The sequence below is a fragment of the Rhineura floridana genome, chromosome 1 (genome assembly GCF_030035675.1).
Source record: "Rhineura floridana isolate rRhiFlo1 chromosome 1, rRhiFlo1.hap2, whole genome shotgun sequence".
NCBI lineage: Eukaryota > Metazoa > Chordata > Lepidosauria > Squamata > Rhineuridae > Rhineura > Rhineura floridana.
In genome coordinates this window covers 246,670,283-246,689,464 of record NC_084480.1, presented here as the reverse complement: position 1 = coordinate 246,689,464, position 19,182 = coordinate 246,670,283, and the positions used below count along the sequence as shown (strand labels likewise).

Sequence of the window (19,182 nt, the reverse complement as noted above, 5' to 3'; positions counted from 1 at the left end):
GACAGAACTGAACCCTGCGGGACCCCATATCGGAGTACCCAGGGACTCGAGTAATGTTCCCCCAGCATCACCTTCTGGAGACGATTCCCGAGATAGGAGCAGAGCCACCGCCAAGCAGTGCCTCCCACTCCTAAATCCGTAAGTCGCTCCAGAAGGATACCATGGTCGATGGTATCAAACGCCGCTGAGAGATCAAGGAGAACCAACAGAGTTACACTCCCTCTGTCTTTCTCCCGACAGAGGTCATCATACAGGGCGACCAAGGCCGTTTCTGTACCAAACCCCGGCCGAAAGCCCGATTGAAATGGGTCTAGATAATCAGTTTCATCCAAGAGAGCCTGGAGTTGGCGAGCGACCACACGCTCTAGAACCTTGCCCAGGAATGGGACATTTGCTACTGGCCTATAGTTGTCCAAATTATCAGGGTCCAAGGAGGATTTTTTTAGGACCGGTCTCACCACCGCCTGTTTCAGGCAGAGTGGGACCACTCCCTCTCGTAAAGAGGCATTAATCACCTCCTTGGCCCAGCCGGCTGTTCCATTCCTGCTAGCTTTTATTAGCCATGAGGGGCAAGGATCCAGAGCAGAAGTGGTCGCCCGCACCTGTCCAAGCACCTTGTCCACATCCTCGAGCTGTACCAACTGAAACTCATCCAATAAAACAGGACAAGACTGTGCTCTGGACACCTCATTAGGATCAACTGCTACAATAATGGAGTCAAGGTCCCGGCGGATGTTCATGATCTTATCACGAAAGTGTCGCGCAAACTCATTACAGCGGGCAATTGATGGTGTTATTGCGTCCTGGGGACCAGAGTGTAAAAGTCCCCGGACAACTTTATAAAGTTCCGCTGGGCGGTTAAGGGATGACTGAATAGAGACAGCAAAGTATTGCTTCTTTGCTGCTCTCACTGCCTTCACATAGAGTTTGGTAGAGAGCTTCACAAGTGCATGATTACAGCCGTCGGGAGTTCGCCTCCATTTGCACTCAAGCCGTCTCCTTTCTTGCTTCATCACTCTTAGCTCCGGAGTAAACCAGGGAGCCAATTGAGCTCTGCAACGGAGAGGGCGCACCGGGGCGATCGTGTCAACTGCCCAGGCCATTTCCGTATTCCACAGCATGGCCAGGGTTTCGACAGGACCGTCAATTCTATCAGCCGGAAAATTCCCTAGAGCCATCAGAAAACCCTCAGGATTCATTAGTCTCCGGGGACGGACCATCTTAATTGGTCCTCCACCCTTGCAGAGGGGAGAAAACAGTGTGGGTCTAAACCTTAATAGGCGGTGATCTGACCATGACAAAGGAATAGATGAAAAATCCCTCACTCTCAGATCACCATCCCCTAATCCAGTGGCAAAAATCAAGTCCAGAGTGTGCCCCAACACATGCGTAGGGCCAGTAACAAATTGAGACAGCCCCATGGCTGTCATGGAGGTCATGAAGTCCTGAGCTGCTCCAGATAAAGCGGCCTCAGCATGAATGTTGAGATCCCCCAATACCAAAAGTTTGGGGGAACGCAACAATAGATCCGAGACCACCTCTGTCAGCTCAGTTAGGGAGGCTGTTGGGCAGCAGGGTGGACGGTACACCAACAGAATTCCCAGTCTGTCTCGCTGACCCAACGTTATGTGCAGACACTCTAGACCATTAGCCATCTGGATAGGGTGCCTAACAAGAGGGATGGAACTTCTATAGACCACAGCGATTCCCCCTCCCCGACCCTCGGATCTACCCAGATGCTGAACCGAATACCCAGGTGGGCACAACTGGGAGAGATTAATACCTCCCAGATCGCTCACCCAGGTCTCTGTAATACATGCCAGATCGGCCACCTCATCCACAATTAGGTCATGGATGAGGGAGGTTTTATTATTTACCGATCTGGCATTAAAAAGCAGCAACTGGAGATCCGAGGGTTGGCTGATAGAACTACCAGCAATCCTGTGGGTGTGAGGAGGACCGGAACACGTCACAGCCACCAGTTGTCTGGGGCGAGTTCCCCTTAACTGGCATGTCCTACTCACAGCGCCATACCTCCCATTACCCGTCACTACACTAATAGGGGCCCCCTTTGGTCCTCCCTCCCACAACACTGTCCTCTCGCCCAGGCACATAATAAAAATAAAATAAATAATAAAACTCATGGCATATACACACAATCACACACTCACTCATACAACCCACTCATACATTCAGACAACACAGCAGCATCCGAGGAGCTTCAGCAGCCGATAATCCGTAGTAGCTGATGTAATGGGGCCCAAGAACGTTGGACAGCAATGACCCCCAACCTGGTGATAATGACAGCAGCAACGGTGGCATACACCTCAGAAGAGGCAGCAGCAGCACTTCAGTCTCGCATTCCAGGACAGCCCAACGGCAGCAACAGAAACGTCCACGCCCCGATCAGGATCAGGCCAGGGGCCTGGTCCTGCCAGGCAGAAGTCCCTCTGGGAAGGGTGGTGGAGGTGGTGGTCCCACGGCAGCAGCAGCAGCAGCAGCAGCACAGCAGCAGCAAGAGCAGCAGCCTCTCCTTCCCTTGGGCGATGGTCTCTTCCTCCTGCAGGCCCTGGGTCTCCCAGGCCACCTCAGCCAGCCGGCTTATGTATCCCTCCAAAGAGGGACAGGTGGTAAGAATCAGTCCTGGCTGGCTGGGTACCTGGGGCCTGGTGCCGCCAGGCAGAAGTCCCTCTGGGAAGGGTGGTGGAGGTGGTGGTCCCACGGCAGCAGCAGCAGCAGCAGCAGCACAGCAGCAGCAAGAGCAGCAGCCTCTCCTTCCCTTGGGCGATGGTCTCTTCCTCCTGCAGGCCCTGGGTCTCCCAGTCCATTCCATATGAGGCCAAAGGAAGATACCTTGACAGCAGTTGCACATAGGAAGGAGCAGCCAAAACATTGGAAATATATGCAATACAAATACTCCAAAGTGAACAATCAGTTAACAGCCTTTGAAGAACATGTAAAAAAAACTTAAAGGAGAAGAGGAACATAAAGGCCCAGCATAAAGGCAGCCGCCAGCCTTGATGGCATGATACCTGGGAAAACTGCCTTTCCTGTGAGACCAATGGTCCTTTTTCCCCAGGTAGCATACCATCAGGTGGGATGTACCAAAGCAATCCCAGAAAGGAGGGTGCACCCAGGCTGCCTAAATGTGAGCTAACACTTGTTGCAAAACCCACCTCCCAAAGGAGGCATCGGCAGAGGCATAATGGTCTATTCTATAGTGTCTGATAAATGATTCCGGAGTGGACCAAATGACAGCTCTGTAGATATCCCCAAGAGGGGCATTTATGGCAAACGCAGCTGAAGTTGTTGCTGATCTAGTGGAATGTGCCATGATGTTTGGAGGCACTGGGAGCTTGAGAGACTCATAAGCCAGAGCAATATATGCCTGAAGCCAGCAGGATAAAGTAGAACACAAATAGAACCAAGGCCTTCACAAGAATCATGATGTCAGCCATCCTGATGCGCAACAGAAGGTGTGCCATATCTGCGATTGCTTAAATTCATTCCGGCTTGATCTTGAGCTGTGTCCAGTATCTCTCCCAGGTGCTGGATCATCTGAGATGGAGAAAGCTGGCTCTTCTCCAGATTGATTAGGAAACTGTGGTCTTGCAGGGCTGTGAGAGTGTAGTACACATGAGCTGTCACCTGATGCAAACTGCCTGCCTGGACCAGCAGATCATCCAAGTATGGGTAGATATGGATACCCTGGAGACGGGGGTGAGCCACCAGTGTAACCATCACCTTTGTAAACACTCTGAGTTGATGAGAGACCAAACGGCAGGGTCTGATACTGGAAGTGAGTCTGGCCATACGCAAACCTCAGGAAGTGTCTGTGAACCGGTCATATGGGCACATGTAGATAGGCCTCTGTCAGTTTGATTGATGCTAAGAAGTCTCCCTATTGGAGTGCTTCCAAAATAGAACAGAAGATCTCCATTTTGAAGTGCTGATACCTCACAAACCTGTTGAGGAATTTTAGGTTTAGAATGGCTCTCCATGAGAGGTTTTTCTTGGAGACCACAAACAGAATGGAGCAGACTCCCTGGTAATGCTGTTCCAGACTCACTAACTCTATTGCTTATATATCCAGGAAGTGATGAATAGCTTCTCCCATCACGGCCTGCTTCTCCAGGTACCTGGAAAGAGGGAAGGGAAGAAACTTGTTCAGGGGAGGATAATGAAACTCTATTGCGTGGCCATATCAGGTCCCTTACCCAGGAGTCCATCATCATCTGTTGCTAGACATCTGAAAAATGAAGCAGTCTGCCCCCCACCGGGATGGCGTCAATACTGGTGGTGTGAACAACCCCCTCATCCAGAAGAGGACTGAACCATCCTTCCCTGGTTCTCGTTCTGACCATGAAAATGCTACTTTGACCAGGAACCCTTTGAAGCATAGTAGTTGCAGCTCCTACCTCTGGGCTGCCCTCCCCGAAAGGGCTGGGAGGAGTGGTACGGGGCAAATCTCCTGAAAAGTCAGCAATCCTCTTATTGGTAGCCAAGACCAATGTTTGTTTTTCCTTAAGGTTTAGCAATACTGACATGAGGGCCTCCTCACCAAAAAGCATGGTACTGGCATATGGGGCTATGGAGAAGTTGATCCTGGCAGTATTATCAGCCTTCCAGTGACAGAGCCATGGTGTCTGCCGCACCACCAGCTCAGTGGACATGGCATGGGCTACAAACTGTGTTGCATCCAAGGTGACATCAGTCACGAAGGTAGCTGACTTCCTCACCTTAGCAGGATCTTCCTCACCTTAATGGGATCATGATCTGGATCGTCCAAGAGGTCATCAAGCCACATCATGCTCTAGTGAATAAGGATGCAGTGCACGAAGGTTGAATAGAAAGGGCCATGGCATCGTGGTTCTTCCTAAGGGCAAAATCCAACCTCCATTCAGATGGGTCCTTAAGTTGACAATCCCCTTCCTTGGGCAGGAGAGATTTGGAGACCATATTTGAAATGGGCAGATCCACTGCTGAGACTTTCAAGAAGTTACTGAACTTGGGATCCAAGGAGTAGAACTTGTTTGCAACCATTGAAGTCTGTTGAGCATGTTGAGGATGAACCCATTCATCCTTAGTTAACTTGCCGAGTGGATCTGGAACTGGAAAAGAATGGACAACAGTTTTGGAATCCATCAGCACCTTAGTGCCCTTAACTGGGGGGGGGGAGGTAGGCTCTGATGAAGTTGACTGCAGTCCAGAGTTCTTTGAAAGAGGGACAGGAAATCAGCTGACTCGAACAAATGATGCGACATATCCTCTTCCACATCTGATTCACTACTCCAGTAGTCCACATCCCTGTCAGGTGTGACGGATAGATCTAATGGGTCCACTCCTTGGTCCAAGGCTATACCTCTGGGAATGTCAAACAGATTGGGAGAGGCAGGGCAATATTTGTCAGATTGATGGTGTAGAGAGGAAGACCTGATTTGGGACTGAGCAGGAGGCTGTGGTGATAGAGTAGGTGAGGAGACTGGCCTCCTCAATTCTGCAGAATGTAGGCCTAACAGGGCATCCTTTAACTGAGCCACAAAGTCAGGAGTCAACTGAAAACCCAAGAGTGGGACCTGTGCTGAATGGGAGGTGACCCTATACAGCTGTAGAGGTAGGGAGCCCAGATTGGTGACAAGGATCAGAACTGATTGTGGACTCTGGGATCCCTGGGAGGGCTGGATCCAAAGCTAAGTCAGTCAATAGATCCAAAGCTAAGTCAGTATATGATGCAATAGCAATCTGACCTGAATGCACAGTTGAACGGTGAGCTGGAACCACTGGAGCTGTGAGCTGTTGGGCAGTAGTTACCGGAAAGACTGAAGGCTGGTCTGGAAAACCACTAAAGTCCTCATCAGAAGACGCCAACGGTGAGTGAAAGAGTGACAGAAGTTGGTAGCACTCTTATCAACAGCAGGCGTCTCCAACAATGGCTCCTCGTTTGCAACTACAGCCAAGACTGGAGTGGTCATGTAGCAAGCTCATCTAGCTTTTAGCTGCTTGCTGGAGTGCTTAGACTTGGTAACAGACTTGGAAGGGTGCTTGACAGTCTTGTGCTTAGACATTGTTTTCACAACAGTGGCCACAGATTGTGAAGGTAGGATTTGATGGACATCCAGTTGTCCCACCTCGACAGGCTGGCTTTGGGCATCTACAATGACAGGCTGGCTTTGGATTGTCTACAATAACGGCTGGCGCTGGCCCCACTATGGAGTATATGCACACAACAGAGGAGTGTTGTATCCAGAAATTCACACACGCACACAGTAAAGAAAAACTCCAATCACAGATCACTAAGCATAGAATTTTTTAAAATATATATTATATAAACTGTAAATCTCTCCACTCTTGTCCAGGGAAGAAGGAGACAGAGAGACAAGTAAGGTAAGTAAACAGACAGTTAGCACACAGAGAAAAAAAGTGGAGAAAAATGAGGAAAAGCAGGAAGTTTAAACCAAATGAAAATTAGCGGAGCTAAGGCTGGAGAGAAATGCCTCAGGTGAAGGCAGGAATGGACTGAAGTGAAGACTGGAAAGGAGCAGCCCAAGTCTTGACATCTCATCATTCCTGCCTTCAGACACTAGGTCGTGCTAGAGCCCCACCGGATGGCATGCTACCTGAGGAAAATTTCCCAGGGTACTTCCTTTAACCAACCCATTTTCCAGAGTTCCCACTGAATCAGAGGCTCTCAGAGCATTGCTGTTTCCACTATCACCACTAGTCTGATTCAAACATTCATAATAAGGCTTAAATAAGCACAGTAGGTCCACCTCCATCACAGTTGCCCTCTGTGTGTTCAAGGATAACTGTCTGCAGTGGGGAAGCCTCCTGTACTCATGGAGACTCCCATGCATTTTGGAACCATGATTTTTCAGGGTTCCAGAATGTGTGGAAGTCTCCATAAGTACAGGAGACTTCTGCACTGCAGACAGCCGCCCTTGAACACATGGAGGGTGAAGGGAATGGAGGTGGTGTTAACACACTCTCCCCTCCTCTCATGTGTATTTAAGCCTTATTATAAATACCTGTATAGGGCTGTTTTCTCAATCCTTTCTCAGATTGTTTTGGGGATGCAAAACACGTAACTGTTACTACTGGGAACAGCCATTTCATTGTGAGTTGTCCTCAGCTAGTTTATAACCATCATGTTTAAGTCTCCACAAAATTAAATTAATTAAAAATGAAGTTAATATAGACATAGTTCTCTAATTAAACAACACAACAGATGTTAGGCTGTCTGGTCACATAGATTTGGGGTTATTTCTTTTTCTTTACATAAGTCTGAACTCCCAACCTTCAAAACCTTTGGACTGTAAGCATCATTCAGGTCTTTCAGGAGCATGAGCTGTGGTAGTTTCTTTATCATACAGGATCCTAAGGATACATTGGTCTTCTCAATGTAATTGGTTAAATTTTGAACTTGAGAAAACTGTTCTGATCTGGAATAGAGGCAAGAAAAAGGAATATTATTGCACATTTCTCCTTAACATTCAGAATAGATGAGCCACTTAAAAGAGAAGTATTATTGCTTGGACAAGGCAGAATGTCTATTAATTCAATTGATATTTTCAAATCTATAGTTTTCAAAAACGTTACTGCCTATATTGTGGAAACTTATTCTTGGCATAGCTGCATTCAGAACACCTCTCCCAAGGATGAATTTAATGGTAATAAATATCCTACCTAAAAATGCACCACCTTGTATACAGAATACAATAAGTAAGAGAGGCAAAGCATTGAGAAGAAAAACATAGCTAAAAGTTGATTTATTTGAATTGTCTTCTTGGAAAAATAATGTCCCTAAAGATTTTGCAAGCCTGTTGGCTGCTTCTCTTTGTGAAGTATGTCCGCTCTCTTGCAAAGACCTGCCTGTTTGAAAGCATCCATCTGGAATCTGATTTACAAAACATTCTGCACTATCTATGGTAGAAAATAGACCACACATTGGATAAGTTACATGCACTTAAGCCTTTATCAAATGAAAGGTTGCAGCCTGAGTTGAGAGAAATCAGCAGGTGGACTCAGCAACACCAATATAATTATGAGAGTATAAAATGTTACAGTGGTACATCCACATGTTTGGTGGTGGTGGGGTGCTCTGATAAGCTGATGCAGTGCAAGTAACACTGTGCCTAACCTGCACCGGTTTCCTGATAGTCCATCAGGTAAGTGGTTAGGTAAATGCATGCAGTACAGTCATCACAGAGGAAGGATGCCCCAAATCTTGCACAAAACAGCATTGTGCTGTTTAGATACTATATGCTGATGTTCTAGTTCCACTTTCAGGCATATAGATACTCCTTTTTCAGTATGCAAACTATTATGGTTCTGTTTTGCTCATTGTAAACATCATGGGTTTTGTGAAGAGCAGAAAACATATTAATGGACTGGAGCATTCCTTGCGTAATAAGTTTACCTTTGTATAAAGACATTGGAAATGCAACCTTCAAAACCACTCCCACCCAATTCTATTGGTTGACTCAGTGTTTTCCTTCCAAGGGTTCCAACTATTGTTGACTCAGGCACATCATCAACCAGCAACTTTAGCCTGGAACAAGAAAACCCATTACAACATTTGTATATCACTTTTAGCAGTTGTTCACAAAGCCATTTACAGCATGTACCGCAACTAATACCAACAATTTTTAATGAATAAAAAATAACCAAATAACTTGGTAAAACAGATAAAAACATGTAGCAAACAGAACTTTCACTTAGTCTCAGTTAACGGAGGACTCACTCTCACCTGCCTCCAAAAATAGGTAAGTGAGCCTCCAGAAGGAGGGCATTCCATAATGTTGTGGCAATTACCAAAAAGGCCCTGCTTCTAGTGAATGCTAATCTGGAATTCACAAAGGATTGTAACCTTACCAAGCAAATTATTACTTAAAGCACAGCCATGTTTTCCTGTTGCCCCTTTCAAGGAAAAGGCTTAAATAATTTAATCGGCAGTGTCAATAGACTGACTTCAATGGAGTTCCTCTTTTTCTACATTCTACATTTTTTCTACATCATCATCCTATGGTTAATCACAGTAGAATCAGATTCTTCACTATTTATGCATTTATATGGCCATATGGAGGCCTCACATGCTTCTGGTTTTGCATTACGGTGCAAAAGTGGATACATGGAAAGCAACGTCTCAGAAAGCAGTATGTGCTAGAAAGATGGTGCATGCAAAACAATGCCCCTTTCCCTTTATGATCTTACAACACTCATTAGCAATCCAACATTTTCTGTCGATAGCCAAAGGGCCCATGCTCACTCTGTATTCCCATGTGACTAAATAAGCGTGTCCAAAACAGATTTAAAAACTCCATGTAGACATTATCTTAGAAATCAACAATAACTTGTCAAATGTACTGGTTAATTCAGAAAACACTGAACTTAATGGTTATCTCAGTGTTTTCCATACAGAGATAATTTAAGTAGCCAGTTGCTTGTCATGGGATAAGGTTTTTCTCTGCCAGGCTGTCTCCCAGCAGATGGTGTTCATGGGGAAGAAGACATTATTTGTGATGGCCAATCCATGACTGAATGCCCAGCTAGCCAGGTTATCATATGATTGTGATGACTGTCACACGAGGAGAGACTGAAAGAACTGGGCATGTTTAGCCTTGAGATAAGTTAGCACTGTTCAAGTACTTGAAAGGTTGCCACATAGAGGAGGGCCAGGTTTTATTCTCGGCTGTCCCAGAATGCAGGACACGGAATAATGGGTTCATATTACAGGAAGCCAGATTTCAACTGAACATCAGGAAAAACTTCCTAACTGTTAAAGTGGTTTGACAATGGAACCAGTTACTTAGGGAGGTGCTGGGCTCTCTAACACTGGAAGCATTCAAGAGGCAGATGGACAGCCACCTGTTAGGTTTGCTTTAATTTGGATTCCTGCATTGAGCAAGGGGTTGGACTTGATGGCCTTATAGGCCCCTTCCAACTCTACGATTCTATGATTCTATGAGTCTCATATCATCAGACTGAAGCTTCTGCCTCACCAAGCCAATACAAATTAACAGGGAATGCAATCATCACAATTGCTACAATATTTTGGAATGCATCTCCCCCAAATCAAAAAAGATATGAAAAGATCACTTCAGAGTATAGAATTTGTAGAGGCAGAAAGTTAACAACATTCAAGTATTCAGCATGCACAGGGGAAGCAAATAAATTTATACATGCTGGTTGTGATCTAGCAGCTACAAATGCTTGCAGAGTCCCATGTGCACAGGGTTCCCTTCATTCTGTTCTCTGAGGGAAACATATAACACACACAATGGGAAATACCAGTGAGGGCTCACAGAAGAGTATGAAAAACTTTTGCACTCTGTAAGTGCAGAGCTCTTGAGCATAGCTTATATGAGAGAAGCTGTTTGAAGAATTGGCCTACCAAACAGAGAGAAACACGCACACTGAAAGCTAAAAAATACATTAGTTCTATTCACTGTTTTGTGAAGAGCATTTTGCAAAGTCTTTGCAAATACATAAAGTTCTCCCACCCACATCAACCGCTGGTATTAACTGCCTAGATCTTATACAACCAAATATCAAGTCAAGCAACAAAACTCCATGTTTCTTCTCTAACAAAGCATTCACTGTGTCCTACAATGAAAGTATTGGACTTACATGTCACCCTCTTTTATCACTGTTACATAATGCATTGACCCATCTTCATATCTCTTGGTAGACTGGCTTTCTTCATCAGCTAACCTTATGATGACAGAGCCATTTCTCAGGAGTAAAGTAAGCACATCAGGCTAAAAACAATAAATTACCCACAAAAGATTATTTTTTCAGGTTATGTCGTCAATTTTTGCAGCAAAGCAATTTGATTATCGTTGAATAGAAAATATATATATATATATCTTTCATACCCGTAAATTGTAATTTAACAATGTTCCATCAAGTGCCAATGTGTGAAAGCCAAATCCAATTTGGAAGTCGTTGGGAAATGGAAAAGCATCATCACTCAAACCAAGTACTCCATTCTTAGAAAAAGTTGCTGTTCTCACAAGCTAAAAATACAAATTGATAATGAATACGTTTTCTGTTAGAGTAGAACAAGTCTCATTCCTACTTTCCTTACTTCCCTCTAATATCTAAAGTGGGATTAATGGATCTCACATTTCGTGTGACCTATGGGCTCCAGAATCACAATGCACTCACAAATCTTACTGCTGTGAAGATGTGCAGGTTCTCACTTTGCAAAGTTTTTTAAAGCTGTATTTTATGAATGAAAATCCATCATGATTAAATAACATTGAACACAAATGATTAGTACCTATAATCTGCAAATTACCTTCCAGTCATCAGGACATTTTCTGCTGACACCAAGAGTCTCAGAGAAGGTAGGGGAAGACTCAAAAGAAGTTCTCACATTCATCATGCACCCACGAAATGGAGGTGTGTATATATTAAAGCTGTTTCCAGGAAAAAAAATACAACACAGCCTTTTAAGTTGCCATTATTGATTCCAGATGCCTTATTTGATATACAAACTGCTTTCCACTTCTTACTTATCTTCATTTCAATTCAATAAGTGATGCTAAGAGACTGTGACTTGCCCTAGGTGATTCATTAATTTTTTTGGTTGGAAAAGGATTGCAGCCTTAGTCTCCCACTCTCAAATTTGGGACTCTATTAACTGGCCCCAACTCTGCATATTACATCAGAAGTACAACAGCAGAAAGATTAGAAAATGGAGGCATTAAACGTATGTTAAGTGTATTTTTACATCCATGTTATGAACTGCAAGTCCAAACCAAGGGCTGCTTCTTGTATTATGGTGTATGCCATCAAGTCTGAAGTGGCTACATATATCTTTTCTACTACACAGGGAGTTGCAGTGAGCTATGACTTTCCAATAGCTCTGCAGCAGGGGTAGCCAACATGGTGCCCTCCAGATTTGTGGGACTACAACTTCCATCACCCCTGATCACTGGCCATGCTGGCGGGCTGATGGGAGCTGGACAGTCCAACAGCATCTGAAGAACACTACGCTGGCTACAACATGTGTGTATCTGGTTCAAACCATGCATACATTCAAGGCACAGTATTGTTCTCCCTCCTCTTAAAGAGCAATGCTTTGAAACCTATGTACTCAAAGAAATTGCAAGAATGGGGTTGGGAGAGAGAGAATGGAGTACACTAGGCTGGCCTACTTCTGCATGTCTTTTTTCCTTACTCGCTTACCAGTGACAGCTATGAGGAAAGGCTAAGACATTTGGGACTTTCTACTAACATTCATCAAAAACTATGCAAGTGGAGAAAGTGGTCAAAGGTAAGCTTTTCTCCCCCTTTAATAACACTAGAACCTGGGATCATCCAAAGAAGCTGACTGGCCAGAAATTCAGGACAAACAAAAGGAAGTACTTCTTCATACAGTGGATACTTCACTTATGGAATTTGCTGCCACAAGATGTGCTAATAGCCAATAGTGTAATTGTCTTTAAAGGAGAGTAGGCAAATTCATGGAAGCTTCTCATGTGTGAGATGTGCAGCGCCCAGGGTCTGCTTCCCTGATGCTGCAATTGCTGAAGCAGAGGAGCTTGGCTTGCTGTGCTATGGCCCAATACACTCTTCCTAGCATTGCAGTAGACTCTGTACCTTGCCGTCCACTGGATTATGCATACCCCTACTCAGCAATGTATGAGGTTGCTTGTGCCCATATCTTTCTAACTTTAACAAAACATATGTTCGTGGCACACACACAAACCTGCAGCATATCTGTCAAAGTGCATGTCAACTAGCTCTGCTTATAAAGAACAAATTGTACAATTCTCACATTTTAATCTTATTTTTAAGGAATGATTAATTACTGGAATGTTTATAGATATGTCCTAGAAATATTGGACCATCTTCTTAATTGTCATCATCATTTTATTTAAAAACAGATCCACAAGACAAGAAAGCATTAAGCTGCATTCAACCTGGTGGACTGCCATCCATAAAACAATACGCTAGAGATTAATCTTTATCCTCAAGATTGTTGTAACTCACCGTTCTCTTACAGAGGCTGGGATTCCGCCCAGGTAATATGAGTCAAAAGGAAACATATTTATGTTTATTTGTTCTCTAGACTTGTCAATCAAAGTAACCAGTTGCGGACCAATGTGTAAAACTACCTGAAATGAATAGGACAATTACATTTAAAGCTAGCCTAAAAGAAACATAAAGGAATTTAGCACCATGTACAGTAAAACACAATGTACAGCATTATAACAGTCAGTTAATAGGCTTGGTTCTGCTTTTTCAGTCAAGGCCAAACTACACACAACATTAAATGCACCTTTGCATTTAACATGCAGATTTTTAAGAAATGCAAATAGCATCAGCAAGGAGGGGAGGCAAGGACTGGTAATTATATGGATCACTGTAGGCATGAAGAGAGAATTTAACCCTTTCCTCCTTTGCTGTATCCTGAGGAAAATCCCTCCTCTGAATCCCTCTGTTCTAGTGGGGTATTTCCTCCCATTGCAAATACCTCCCAGTGCAAACACCAAACCGTGGCTTAATATTCTGGCTTGTTCCAAATCAGTCATCTGTTTCTGGTTCAGATAAATTGGGAAACTATGGTTAATGGAAGACTTCCTGGCGTGTTCGTTCATTTATGTGAAGGGAGAAGCAAAGAGTTTGTGCAATTGCCCAAACATATGCTCATATCTTGGTTTATGAAGCATCCTATGTGTGCAGCTTACATGCACAATGGCTTACTGTTCTTTTTTGTAAGAAGAGCCTCCATGTGTACAACTGGGCTCCTTCTGGGAGGAAGGCCGGGATATAAATTTAATAAATAAATATATAAACTGGAAATGCCCATGAAACACATTGCATTTCTTCCTTGTACTTTTAAGTAATGACATGTACAACATTTTCTTCAGAGAGAAGCAAATGTGAAGCCCTTGCACAGGTAGGGCTTTGTATTATGTTAATTCCTTGGAAGCAAATCCTACTGATTTCAGGTTTTTTACACACACACACACACACACGAGAGAGAGAGAGAGAGAGAGAGAGACACGAGAGAGAGAGAGAGAGAGAGACACGAGAGAGAGAGACACGAGAGAGAGAGAGAGAGAGAGAGAGAGGTGAGGCATTGATATAATGGATTTGTTTTTAAAACAAAGAGTTTGTTCTATTTTCCATAGGAGGTGGGCCATCACTACGGGTAATAGTTCCACCTATCGTGCGAAGGCAAGAATGTTTTTGAAGTCAAGACTAGGGGAGTCAGGCCCCTCCCACTGTCCAGTTCATTCTTGCCTTCGTACGAGCAAGTTCTCAGATAGCGTAGCTTAGCTAAGTTTCTTGTGTCTACTTGTGTGTGTGTGGAGGTTGTTATCTGTAATTCCACTTCTCCCTCCCCTCTGTCTTGTCTTTAATTCGTTGTGTCTCCTGGAGAATTGTTGGGGGGGATCTTCCCTTACCGGTCCGTTTTCCCCAGTTTTTTGAGCCTTTCAGCTCAGCAGAGACCGCGGCTGCGGTTCTCTAGCTTTTCAGGCAGGAGCTTGCGGCTGCAGCTCCCGATTTGGCCCGCTGTTTCCCTCGCTTTGGAGCCAGCTCCCGCGGCCTCCTGTGGCAGCTTCGTTGCTCGGCGCCGTTTTTTGCCTCTGTCTCCCAACCCTTCAATTTTCCCAGTTTTTTGAGCCTTTCAGCTCAGCAGAGACCGCGACTGCGGTTCTCTACGTTTGTCTCTCCCGTACCGTTTTTTCCTGTCTCAAGCCGCGCTCTGTGGAGCTCTTGGAGAGACCGCGGCTGCGGTTCTCTCCCAGGCGGGAGCTTGCAGCTGCGGCTCCCTGCCTCTTTTCCAACCTCCTAATTTCAGCCTGCCGAGGTCCTACCTCTCTGGAGCCTGTTGATTCGGCTCTCACAGGCTTCTCTCGGCAGTCTCTTCCTTGGGGTTTTTTAGAGCCGCAAGTGCGGCTATCGGCCCCGCGGCTCCTCCTGTGAGACTGTGCTGGGCAGCCCTTCCCCCAGTTGGTTTCCAGACGGCCGCCATTGCTTCTTCTCCCTCCGCCATTTTTGGATCATTTTTTCCCGCTCTTTTTTCCGGGCGCCATTTTTGTTTGGATTCAAATTTCCCGCCTTTTTTGTTACCACTTTATTTACCAACGGATACCTTCCCTGCAAGCTATCTGTATGTGTGTTGTATGTGGGCTGTAGACAGACTTACACAGGGCTTACTTACACACAAATTTACTGTGATTGTACCTCAAGTCTGGAGCTTTAATTCAGTGGCTGACTCACACAAATCTAATGCGACTTTATCAGCAAGGCTGGAGCTTTAATTTCTGTGGCTGACTCACACAACTTTACTGTGACTGTATTATCAGGGCTGGAGCTTTAATTTCAGTGGCTGCCTTGCATTAAATCCGAATTATATTCTGTACATCCTGCCCCCTCTGTGGCCGTGTACCACGCCTAAATCCAGCCTACAGCACTAATCTGAACTATATTTTGTACATCCTGCCCCCTCTGTGGCCGTGTACCAAGCCTAAAATACAGCCTATATTATACAGCCTATATTATTCTAACGCTGATACCACAGTGCATCCTGCCCCCTCTGTGGCCGTGCACTTAGCCATCTGCCAGTGTATCCTACCCCCTCTGTGGTCGTACACTGTGCCAGTTCGGGTCTTTACATCCTGCCCCCTCTGTGGCCGTGTACTGCACCCAAGTTAATATAAGATGGCAGAACAGCCAGGCATGTCACAATCAGCCAATATGATGCCAGATCAGCCAGGCATGTCACAAACAGCCCAGCCGCAACACTCTAAGTCGACAAAGTCTAAGCATGTTAAAGCAATGGCTAAGACAAAACATCTTTCAAGCCATAGCAAACCAAAGCGGCCACGCTATGCCTCTGTGCCAACCCCCACCACTACCACAGCAACTCAGGCACACATAAGCGATATACTTCATTCCCCTGCTGCTTCCTCTGATGAGGAAGATTTTGCTGGCTTCCCCACTCAGCCTTCGCCTAACCAGCCTCCCTCCGTTTTACCGTCTCAAACATCTGCTCCAATAGCCACTCAGGCACAAACATCTGCCACAACTGGGCTGCTGCCGTCCCCTGATTTCCTCTCCCAACTTCAAGCCATGCTGGCTTTTTTCACCCAAATGCAGTCACCACCACAAGTTCCTGCCATACCCCAACTCAACATGGACCAACGTGCGTGTCATGAAGCTCATCCTTCCTGTTCACCTAACCCCTTTGATGTAGCCAGAGGCAGATGTATTGATGAAGCCTCGTATGCAGAGGAGTCAACCTTCACTGACCACGTTGAAGGAGATGACTGGAGCGAATATTCAGATCATGAGGAGGATACATCGTATCGCTTGTTTAATGCCTCAGACTATCAGCCCCTGGCACGCAGGGTAGTTAATACCCTTGGTCTCCAGACTGCGCCTTGAACTTCCTCCACCCCAGCTATCAAAGGGGCCAAGGTTTTCAAATCCCCTGCACCTACTGAACATTACATCCCGGTGCCGGACCCGATTGCCAAATTGGCCTCTGAAGAATGGGCTCACCCATTCCAATCTCGCCGCTTCAAGAACCTGGCTGACAGGTTTTACCCCCTAGCTCCGGACTTTGCCACCAAGTTAGACATCCCTGGCATAGATGAACCAATCGCTCGCCTCGTTTCACGTTCTCTCTTGCCCAGGGAAGGGGAATCCCAACTAAAGGACACTACTGAGCGACGAATAGACTTCGCCCTCTGCAAAAATCACGAGGCCACTGCCCTCTCCATGCGTGCCTCCGCTTCGGCCTCCATTTTCTCCAGAGCAGCTATGATGTGGCTGGATGATCTGCTAGAGGATACTAACCCTGATCCTGTCGCCCTCAGAAGGTCACTGATAAAGTTGCGTAAGACAGCAGCTTTTGTGGCCGATGCCACTCAATTGGGGGCACGAGCCATGACGGCTCAGATAGTCGCGCGACGGACCCTTTGGCTTCGCCACTGGCAGGCTGATTCAGCAGCCAGAATGAATCTGTCCAGGGCTCCTTACTCCGGATCTTTACTTTTCGGCAAGGAAGCTCTAAAGGCAGTGCTGGTTGATCCCAAAGACGCCCACAAACCAGTTCTGGCCACTGTCAAGAACACTGACCACAGGCCTTTCAGGCGATTTCCTTCCTTCCGTACTAACCAGCCCTTTCGAGGAACGCGGCCAGGAGGACGAGGAACGCGGCCAGGAGGACGAGGACGCGACTTCAGATCCTATGACCCCACTTCATTCAGGGGCTCCTGGAACTGACGCTTCCAGGGCAGAGGTCAGTACCAAGGGTGCAGGGGCAACTCATCGTCCTCATATAGGGGAGGTCCTCGCCAACGCAAGCAGTATTAACACACTTCCCATAGGTGGCAGATTACTTCATTTTTGAGACCGTTGGCTGCGCCTCACTACAGTCTCCTGGATCAGGGAGCTTTTCAGTTATGGCTATGCCACAGAGTTTTGGGCAACCCCATCAGACGGATTCCATCCGTCCCCCTGCCCAAGGGCACCAGCCAGGCACAAAATCATGCAGACAGCTATACACCACCTCTTGGACATAGCGGCAATACAGCCAGTCCCCACAACTGAGAGGTCGGAAGGGGTGAACTCCGTCCTATTTGCTGTGCCAAAACGAGATCTATCATGGAGGGCGGTATTGGACCTCAAGTTTGTCAACCGTTTTGTAACATATCGCAGGTTCAAAATGGAATCACTCCACTCCATTACGGAGAGTCTGCATGAAGGAGACTTCCTGGCTTCTATCGACCTTAAGGAAGCGAATCTCCATGTGCCCATTTGCATAGCCCACAGAAAGTTTCTTCGGTTTGCTTTTGGCCACCAGCACTTTCAATATAGAGCAATGCCATTCAGCCTCTCCTCTGTTCCAAGAGTGTTTACCAAAGTGCTACTCATCCTAGTGGCTTATCTCCGGACCAAAGGGGTTCATATCTACCCATACCTGGATGATCTGCTAATACGGGCCAAGTCTGAGGAGCTGGCTCATCATCATTTAATGATCACCCTCAATGTTTTGCAGGCCTACGGCTGGCTTGTCAACTTCGACAAAAGCCATCTCCAACCAACCCAACGCCTACTACATCTAGGGGCAATGTTGGACACCCTGCAGGCAATGGTATTCTTGGCTCCAGATCGCATCACTGCCATCACAAGCATTGCAAGGTCCCTGATGCAACAAACATCCGCAGATGTCATGCTTCTCGCCAGAGCGCTCGGAATGTTCATCTCTACAATCCATATTGTGCCATGGGCTCGAGCTCACACTCGGCACCTTCAATGGACTCTGTTGCCCTTTCAAAAGGACATTGCCAGCTCCAACCATCGCAAAGTTCATTTGAGCCCTGCACTGCGTCTCTCCTTCCGCTGGTGGACCAAGGTTCAACACCTCTCCAAGGGCACGTCGTTCAGAGAACCCCGCAGAACCGTTGTAACCACAGATGCCAGCCTCATCAGTTGGGGAGCCCACTGCAACTCCCAGTACGTTCAGGGGGTTTGGTCCACCACAGAGCAAACTCAAAGCATCAACTGGCTGGAGCTAAAGGCTGTCCACTTAGCTCTACGTCATTTTCAGTCTCTGTTCCCTTTGGACCATGTGCTCACTCGAACAGACAACACGTGTGTAAAATCACATTTGAACAGACAGGGGGGCACCAGGTCTCGTCCTCTGCAGGACTTAGCCTCCCTCATCTTTGTCTGGGCAGTCTACAATCCCTGAAAGCAGAATATCTCAGAGGGATTTGGAATGTGACAGCAGACTGGCTCAGCAGACAACAGGTCTTTCCGGGAGAATGGAAACTTCATCCAGTCATTTTCCATCGTCTCCAGTGTCGGTTCGGCGCCCTCTCAGTCGACCTGTTTGCTTCCAGTCGCAATTGCCAGCTTCCCAGGTACTTTGCCCGATACCTGGACTCAACAGCGGAAGCAGTGGATGCTCTGACAACACCGTGGCCAGACGGTCTCTTGTACGCCTTTCCCCCCATACCATTGTTAGCCAAAACCTTGAGGAAGGCGCGAACCGAGAGGGCACAGCTGGTTCTGATAGCACCATTTTGGCCACGCCGGCCGTGGTTCTCAGATCTTCTGGCAATGTCAATGATGGATCCTTGGACACTTCCAGTCAGGCCAGACCTTCTATCCCAGGGTCCAGTATGGCACCAGGACCCTACTTGGCTCAAT

General features: G+C 46.4%; 1 protein-coding gene across 2 annotated transcripts in view; it reads right to left on the bottom strand.

Moving 5' to 3' along the window:
* LAMA3 (laminin subunit alpha 3) overlaps positions 1 to 19,182 on the bottom strand; it is a 207,480-nt gene that overhangs the window by 10,396 nt on the left and 177,902 nt on the right. For both annotated transcript variants that reach the window (XM_061596969.1, XM_061596976.1), the window contains exons 65-70: positions 13,000 to 13,124; positions 11,300 to 11,420; positions 10,875 to 11,015; positions 10,627 to 10,757; positions 8,417 to 8,548; positions 7,295 to 7,439 (exon numbers count right to left, since the gene is read on the bottom strand). In XM_061596969.1, the coding sequence (XP_061452953.1) occupies positions 7,295 to 7,439; positions 8,417 to 8,548; positions 10,627 to 10,757; positions 10,875 to 11,015; positions 11,300 to 11,420; positions 13,000 to 13,124 (795 nt within the window). The remainder of the gene's footprint in view (positions 1 to 7,294; positions 7,440 to 8,416; positions 8,549 to 10,626; positions 10,758 to 10,874; positions 11,016 to 11,299; positions 11,421 to 12,999; positions 13,125 to 19,182) is intronic.